The sequence below is a fragment of the Crotalus tigris genome, unplaced genomic scaffold, assembly GCF_016545835.1.
Source record: "Crotalus tigris isolate CLP2741 ecotype Arizona unplaced genomic scaffold, ASM1654583v1 scf7180000018053.2689490, whole genome shotgun sequence".
NCBI lineage: Eukaryota > Metazoa > Chordata > Lepidosauria > Squamata > Viperidae > Crotalus > Crotalus tigris.
This window is the reverse complement of record NW_024096796.1, coordinates 431661-440881: the sequence shown is the minus strand read 5'-3', so window position 1 is coordinate 440881 and position 9221 is coordinate 431661. Positions and strand designations below refer to the sequence as shown.

The window sequence follows — 9221 nt, the reverse complement described above, 5'->3', positions numbered from 1 at the left end:
AATAACTGAATCCAACTGTGATCTGATTGGCTCATTGCCAAAACAAGATGACACCTGATTGGCTCTCTAAACACTCATGCTCATTAGCTACAATCAGATGAAGGAAAGCTACCTGATATCAACGTATGCAAGTTGTGGTTCCTTTTTCTGGTTATTTGGCTATAACCTTTCATAGAATACAGTACAGATACAGTGGGGCAAAAAAATATTTAGTCAGCCACCAATTGTGCAAGTTCTCCCACTTAAAAAGATGAGAGAGGCCTGTAATTGTCATCATAGGTGGACCGCAACTATGAGAGACAAAATGAGAAAACAAATCCAGACAATCACATTGTCTGATTTGGAAAGAATTTATTTGCAAATTATGGTGGAAAATAAGTATGTGGTCAATATCAAAAGTTCATCTCAATACTTTGTTATATATCCTTTGTTGGCAATGACAGAGGTCAAACGTTTTCTGTTAAGTCTTCACAAGGTTGGCACATGCTGTTGCTGGTATGTTGGCCCATTCCTCCATGCAGATCTCCTCTAGAGCAGTGATGTTTCGGGGCTGTCGCTGGGCAACACGGACTTTCAACTCCCTCCAAAGGTTTTCTATGGGGTTGAGATCTGGAGACTGGCTAGACCACTCCAGGACCTTGAAATGCTTCTTACGAAGCCACTCCTTCGTTGCCCGGGCAGTGTGTTTGGGATCATTGTCATGCTGTAAGACCTAGCCACGTTTCATCTTCAATGCCCTTGCTGATGGAAGAGGTTTCACTCAAAATCTCACGATACATGGCCCCATTCATTCTTTCCTGTACACGGATCAGTCGTCCTGGTCCCTTTGCAGAGAAACAGCCCCAAAGCATGATGTTGCCACCCCCATGATTCACAGTAGGTATGGTGTTCTTTGGATGCAACTCAGCATTCTCTCTCCTCCAAACACGACGAGTCGTGTTTCTACCAAACAGTTCTACTTTGGTTTCATCTGACCATAGGACAGTCTCCCAATCCTCTTCTGGATCATCCAAATGCTCTCTAGCAAACTTCAGATGGGCCCGGACATGTACTGGCTTAAGCAGGAAGACACGTCTGGCACTGCAGGATCTGAGTCCCCGGCGGCGTAGTGTGTTACTGATGGTTGCCTTTGTTACATTGGTCCCAGCTCTCTGCAGGTCATTCACTAGGTCCCCCCATGTGGTTCTGGGATTTTTGCTCACCGTTCTTGTGATCATGTTGACCCCATGGGGTGAGATCTTGCGTGCAGCCCCAGATCGAGGGAGATTATCAGTGGTCTTGTATGTCTTTCATTTTCTAGTTATTGCTCCCACAGTTGATTTCTTCACACCAAGCTACTTGCCTATTGCAGATTCAGTCTTCCCAGCCTGGTGCAGGTCTACAATTTTGTTTCTGGTGTCCTTTGACAGCTCTTTGGTCTTCACTGTAGTGGAGTTTGGAGTGTGACTGTTTGAGGTTGTGGACAGGTGTCTTTTATACTGATAACAAGTTCAAACAGGTGCCAGGTAATGAGTGGAGGACAGAGGAGCCTCTTAAAGAAGAAGTTTGTTTATTTATTTATTTATTTATTTATTTATGAGACTTATATACCGCTTTAAGTGCAAGCACTCTCTAAGCGGTGTACACCAGTAAGCAATGTACATATATATATTTATATTGCCCCCAACAATCTGGGTCCTCATTTTACCTACCTCGGAAGGATGGAAGGCTGAGTCAACCTTGAGCCGGTGAGATTTGAACTGCTGACCTGCTGAACACAGTCAGCTAAAGTGGCCTGCAGTACTGCACTCTTAACTGCTGCGCCACCTCGGCTCATTACAAGTTACAAGTCTGTGAGAGCCAGAAATCTTGTTTGTTTGTAGGTGACCAAATACTTATTTTCCACCATAATTTGCAAATAAATTCTTTCCAAATCAGGCAATGTGATTATCTACCTATGATGACAATTACAGGCCTCTCTCATCTTTTTAAGTGGGAGAACTTGCACAATTGGTGGCTGACTAAATACTTTTTTGCCTCACTGGAATTGAACAAACTTGGTTGCATTACATTCTTGATTAAATTATCTTTCCATTGATATATAATTTTATGATACTACTCCAAATAAAGTGATGTTATTAGCCATCAAATATACACTTTTCCCAAAAGATTTGCACATTTTAGGCAAAAAGAAAATCAATTAATTTTGCAAATTGAATATCTTATTTTACAGCCAAATACTTTTAATAATTATTTAAAATTCATTTTAATCTTAAAATTTAGTTAAATATATATATTTACACAGAAAAAAGAAACTGTTTCTGGAAATCTGGCTCAGATTTCTGCCCCTTCTATAGTAAACCCAACTAAGATTGGTGGTTTTTACTTCCACATAAGTATACAGAGAACATTGTTATACTGGGGATAAATCTGTTTAATTCATTTTATTCTATAAATGAGGGGGAAGATACCCTTTTTCCCACTCACAAAAAGGAAACAGATTAATAATAGGACTTTATGTATGGATGCAAGCACAAGGAAACATACATATTTATTTTTAATTCCCACTGAGCTCAGTAATTTTTACTCCCTAATAAGAAAGTGTAAGACTTAGCATGCTAGTCCCTTTCTCCTCATTTATCACCTCCATGTGCCTATAATTGTCATTCTATCTTGCCATAAATGACTATTGTAGAATTCCTGATTTGATCATTTTGCTTGCCAAAGAGAATCTGCACTTACTCTGTAGTTCAAAATAGAGTTAAGTCAACTAATTTTCATTCCCCTCAATCCTGTCTCCATTTCAGCCTCTTGCTTTCATTAGTTTCTTCTTATAATTCATTACGATTTTAAAGTATTCTTGGATCTCCCAGTGCTAATTTTCATTCATATATAATTATTAATGGAAAAATCCTCACAAAACTTTTAGGTAATATAGTTCTTAGTCCAGTATTTATTCTAGAAACCTTAGGAGTGGTTTTTTTTTTTAAAAAAAAAAAAAATCAGATGTTGAACTGAATATTTCCTTTGTTCTGTTTCTCAAATTAATATACATAATATTTGTTAGCTCTATATTTGATTAACAAACAAATGCCACATGGGTTAAAAACTCCTTTTATTAGAACAGCTATAGTAACAGAATCTTAAAAGTATGAATGTGCTTTTCTTCTTCTCTTTATTCTCAGGTAAATTAGGGAGGGGCAGTCTGAGGTATTTTCTTAAGTTTGTTTCTTGGAATGGGTTCAAGTTGTGCTTGAGTATTATCTTAGTAAAGAATGCTGTCCTTTAAGACTATTCTCTATTCCCTTTGCCTTTCCTTTTTTTAAATTTTTTTTTTACTTCTGTGAGATAGGTCAGGCTCAGAGAGAATGACTTGCTCACAGTCATCCACTGACTTTCATGGCTTAGAATTGACTAGAATGCAAGGCACCCCAGTAATAAGAATACAGTGCAACAGACTCTTCTCATTTTTTCAAATGACAATATACAATTTAGTTAAAGGCTCTGAAACTTAACATTCCCTAATTTGGAAATACTCCAAATACGTGAAGTGCCCAAATGGGAAAGTTGTTTGCACAAGGAAACTGTATTCCTGGGTTGGATAATTTCACATTCAAATATGTTAATTCAAATAATGACTACAGACAGTATAGACTATTATACCTCTAAAGTTTTCAAAGAAAAGATCTTACATACCTGGTTCTTTTCTGCCTGTTTTTTCAAACCTTCTGTCTCCCCTAAAAAATTAGAAAAATAAATATACAAGAATGCTTTTTCAGGAGAAATATTTCATTTTCAAAACTTAAAAGAAAATTCAAGCTAAAATTCAAGAATGTATAGATAGAATAATGAAAACCATTTGGAGATGAACATTAAAATTATATCATCATTATATCAATTTGTTCAATATTTAGTTATATTAAACAGGTTCTTAGAATTAATTCATATTATCAATACATTTATTCTATTTTATTGCACATTAATGCAGATACACAGAGATGCTTGTTTGTGTTTTCTGCATGATTCTACAAGATCAAATGCAACCAATGTCAACAGAACTCTCCACCAATTACCTTTTTCTTTCTTCTTATATTATTTAAATTATATATGAATGTTATTTTCTCCCATGTTGTTGTTCTCCCATAATATAATTGTTTGTTCGTTTGCACTACAGATTCACATGACATTTTCCAATGATACAGATATACCTGCTATTGAAAACAAATCTAAAGCCCTTTTGAGTTCACATGCTGTTCTGTTTGTTGAATACCAACATAGATTTCCAGCATGCAAAGCAACTATTAGCAAGTTCAATTCTTGTTCATGCTCTTGGTTAAATATGAAAGCAAGTACTAATCTAAGTTCCTGAGAAAACCATCAACTTCAAAAAAAAAATCTATAATTTCATTTTAACATTTTAACATAATTTTCACCAATACTACATAATACCTTCCAGTTTAATACACTTATTTAAGTAAATAGTATTTTTATATCTTGTTAAAGCAATATATTTTACAAAATAATCCAGATCTTATGATTCCACACTTCTCAAGAATAAGAAGAATCTTAGGGCTATTTCTAATGTTAACAAAGTAAAACTATTTTATTATGAATATACTCTGTGATAGGATCTGCTACCAGTGCTAAATCTAGTAATACATTCATTCATTTCTTCACTTGTAATTTGAAATGTAGTAAATTAATCAGTATAATATACATTAAAAATACAAAAGTTGTAATAAAATAAAGCATATTTTCATATACACAAATAGAGGCAAACACTGGTCACATTCTGATTTAATATTTTAAGAAATATAAATATATTCAAGATTCCACCAAGGCATGAACATCAAAGCACAGCCAGGATTGCTCCATTAAAAAAGCAAACAATTACATTATACTGTATCTGATTTTAGAATTACCTTTCCTCCCAGCTCTGTGATCTATGCATTTCTCTGCTCCCTCCTCTTCCAAATCCACCTTCCACATCATCAAAACTTCTTTGGTAGAAAGCACTTTCTCCTCGACCTCTGCCTAAAAGATAAAACAGAACTGTTTTCTCATTACCTTTCACAATTTTCAAAACTATTATAGTTTAATTTTAAATATTATTTTAACAGATATACAGATAAGACATATTAAAAGGTACAAATGTTGTATCTCCCTACCAAATTTAGTGGAGGAAGGGTATGAAAATATAGTTCATCTCCATCATCCATTACATTTTTCTACACAAGTCTTCCTTAATTTGTTGCTCTCTGGATATAAGTGCTCAGCTCTTAGTAGTGTCCATTTATTTGAAAGGCACTCAAATTGGGAAAGCATGGCATAGATTCCCTATCTAACCTACACACAGCCTATGTGATTTATATATAGTTATTTTCCATATAGATACAGAACACTCAATTCCTTTTCTGTCAATCTATTCATTTGCTGAATTCAATATTACCCAGCTAACCTACGTGAAAGACAGTCAACCACTGGGCCATGACTGACAATTTATCAAACAAGAGTATTTGTTGGCAATGTGACAGTGCTGAGATGGGGCGTTGTCTTACCTGAATGCCTTTTCTCAGCATGGAAATGGAGAATCAATCAATGGGTTTAGACTGTATTCCTGCCCAATCAGATCAAGTCAGTCAAAGTTGCCACGCCCACCCTGGACCATAGAGATCCCAGTCTTGACGCGAGCGTAGCCATTGACTGACAGCAAGACAGTGTGGCTCACAAACTAAAAAATTAACCCTAGGCCTAGATGACCTACAAGGCTGGGTGTGGATTCTCCATCTCCGTGCTGAGATGTTGAGATGTTGTCAGGTAAGACAACGCCCCTTCTCCAGCACTGGAGATGGAGAATCCACCAATGGGACATACCAAAGCCTACTCTCCCTGAGGGTGTGGAGTAGACTGGTTCGATGTGGCACTTTGATGTACAACCTACCGAAGGAGGCCTCTGCAGAGGCAAACCTATCGATTTTATAGTGCCAAATGAAAGATGGCGAAGCCCATGTGGCCGCCCTGCAGACTTCCTCAATGGAAGCTTGAGTGGCCCATGCCGCAGAAGTAGCTGCACTCCGTGTGGAGTGTGCTGTAACCTGTCTTGGAACCGGCAAGGACTCAGCTTGATATACCCCGGCGATGCATGCTCTAATCCACCTACCAATGGTGGAAGAGGAAACCTTCCGACCCCTGGAGGAAGAGTGGGAAGATATAAAGAGGGCTTCTGACTTGCGGAATTCCATGATATATAGTACTGAAGTGCTCTACTGACATCCAAAGTATGCCATTGCCGTTCCAGGGCATGCGATGGGTTTGGGCAAAAATCTGGCAGCACTATCTCCTGTGACCTATGAAATAAGGAATTGACCTTCGGGATGAAGGTAGGGTCAAGTTGAAGGACCACTCAATCCCTGTGGAAAACACGCAGGTCATCCCGGATTGAGAGCGCCGCCAATTCAGAGATACGTCGTGCCAACATGATTGCCACCAAGAATGCCACCTTGTGAGACAAGTAGTGGACGTCGCATGTCTTTAGGGGCTCAAAGGGTGACATGGTAAGCATCCGTAGGACCCGTGGTAACTCCCACGAAGGGTACCTGTGCACGGTGGGAGGTCTGGTGTTAGCGGCCCCTTTAAGGAATGAGCGGAATAAAGGGTGATGACCCAATGACTCCACAGAGTTACAAATGAGGACCGTGGAAAGAGCAGCAATCTGCCTGCGCAATGTGTTTGGGGCCAAGCCCCTCTCCAGACCGTCTAACCATCTAGTCCAAGATATTGAGAATCGTTAAGTTCCGCGATGGACAAATGTCAGCCAGAGCACCATGACTGAAAGTTCTTCCACGTGGCCTCATATATCCGGTTCGTGGAAGGACGACTGGAGGCCTGAATTACTGTGATGACCCCTGGCGAGCAAAGCTCCCTTGTTAAGATTGAGTGCTCAAGTGCCAGACAGCTAACTGGAGCCATTGGGGGTCCGGATGGAGAATAACCCCTTGGCTGAGAGAAACTCATTCCGGAGGGATCTGCCAAGGCTCTGCGAGGGAAAGGCTCATCAGATCAGCGAACCAAGGTCTCCTTCGCCAATAAGGGGCCACCAGGAGTATCTCCGCTCGCTCCCGAAGAAGTTTGCGTATTATTGCCAGGAGTAAAGGTAGAGGGGAAAAGGCGTAAAGTAGGCCCTGTGGCTATGGACTCCAAAGAGCATCCGTCTGTTCCACCGCTGCAGATGGGAACCGGGAAAAGAAGCGAGTCAGCTGGGCATTGGATGGGGATGCGAAGAGGTCCACAAGTGGGAGGCCAAAGCGGTGACAAATTTCTTTGTAGACCCTCAGATGGAGGCGCCATTCTGAGTGATCTACTGTTGTCCTGCTCAGAAGATCGCTTCCCCTGAAATATGATCGGCCTTGATAGAGGCCAGATTTTGTTCTGCCCAGGATCCCAGTAAGAGAAATTCGGTCAATAGAGTCCGAGACCGGGTATCCCCTTGGCAGTTTACATGAGCCTTGGCTGCCACATTGTCCATGAGGACTAATATGTGACGCTGTGCCACTAGGTTGCGGAAGTGGCAGAGGTCTAGATGAATGGCTTGTAGTTCGAGCCAGTTTATGTTGTGCCGGAGATCTGAGCGTTTGCATCTTGAATTTGCGGTATGTAAGATGGAAATTCAAGCCTTTGAGATCTAGGATGGCTCTCCATCCCCCTGATGCCTTGGGAACAATGAAGAGGATGGAGTAAAATTCCTAACCTCTCTGGTCCAGTGGTACCAGTTCTATGGCCCATATATGCAATAAATGTTGAACGGCTTCGTTCATCAGTCTTTTCTTTGTTCGGTTCCGGGGATATGACAAGAGAGGACCCGATTCGGGGGGTTGGAGACAAATTCCAGGGAAAGACTGTGACAGACGGTGTTGATCTCCCACTGGTGGGCAAATAGGGATAGTCTGCCCTCTATGGGAGGTACTGATGGGGAGTCACCTGGAGCGGCGGAATGGCCTGCTGTTCCCTCGAAAGGGCCGCTTGCCCTGTGATTGTTGTCTGAGTCTAGGAGCTTGCCTATCAGCCTGTCACTCCTGCCTATCTTGCCTGGCCTGAAAGGGTTGGAAGGGCTGAGTGTAACTGTATCTAGCTCCAGCACAAAAGGACTGCCTCCTTGGATAATAACTGGAGCGTTTGTCCGATCTTTTGAGAAGATTAAGGACCTTGCATTTGTCCTTGTTTTCAGTTAAGTAGGGATTTAGCACGTCCCCAAATAGCTTACCTCCCTGATATGGAGCAGCCACCAGCTTCCACTTAGACTTAGCATCGGCTTGCCAGCGTTTCAACCAAAGCATACGGCGACCAGTGATACTGGACGCCATAGCTCTGGACGAAAACCTGGTGGCCTGGAGGGTTGCATCTGACGCATACTCAGTGGCCGCCATCATCTTACTAAGGTCCTGGTGTGTGTGGATATCCTCCGCTGGAATCCAGTCTTGGAGTTGTCGGAGCCAGCAAAGTGCAGCCCTATTGAAAAATGAGGCGGAGGTTGTGGCCCTGATCGCCCATGCGGCCGCTTGGTGTGTTCTGCGGTAAGTGGACTCGCATTTGCAGTCCTCGGCCTTAAGGGCCTCTGAAAAATCCCCAGAGATGGAGGTGGCCGATACTAGGGGCCCTAAGGGCTCGTCCACAGCCGGTACCTCCAGAGCCTCCTCCAGGTCCTTGGCCACATTGTACAGCCTTTTGTCAGTGTTACCTGGGAGGGGAAGAGAAACCGGAGAGGCCCACTGTTTCTGGATCGCATTCAGGAATAAAGAAGGGCAGGGGATGCAGTGTTGAGCCGCGACCGGCTCAACGAAGTTCGGGTCAACCTCCGCGTCTGGGGAAGCGGGAGTCATTGCTGATGAAGTTCCAGGCTCAAGATGGGCAGTGGATGTAGCCTTACATAGCAGGGTAACAAAGAAAGAAGGGTTAAAGAGGCCACTAAACGAAGGAACCTCTGGAGGAATTTCTTCCTCTTCAGACATTTGAACCTCCTGCTCTGTGGCGGGTTGGTTGAGGTAAGAATCCTCTGAAAATGATGACCCAGATGGAGAGGAGGGATTATAATAGGTCTCAGTCCCTGGTTGTTGGACGGGGAATGGAAGTCCCTGATCTGGAAGCCTGAGCCCTGGCATCAAGGGCTCGGTCTACTGCTTGTGCGATCAGTAGGTCTAGGCGGTCCTTCGTAGGGAAGGGGCCCGGCTCGCTAGGGCGAAACCCTG

At 42.0% G+C, this 9221-nt stretch overlaps 1 protein-coding gene across 2 annotated transcripts in view; it reads right to left on the bottom strand.

Moving 5' to 3' along the window:
• The window catches only part of GIGYF2 (GRB10 interacting GYF protein 2), a 124886-nt gene that overhangs the window by 53687 nt on the left and 61978 nt on the right, over nt 1-9221 (bottom strand). For both annotated transcript variants that reach the window (XM_039347097.1, XM_039347098.1), the window contains exons 6-7: nt 4902-5013; nt 3676-3716 (exon numbers count right to left, since the gene is read on the bottom strand). In XM_039347097.1, coding sequence (XP_039203031.1) covers nt 3676-3716; nt 4902-5013 — 153 coding nt within the window. The remainder of the gene's footprint in view (nt 1-3675; nt 3717-4901; nt 5014-9221) is intronic.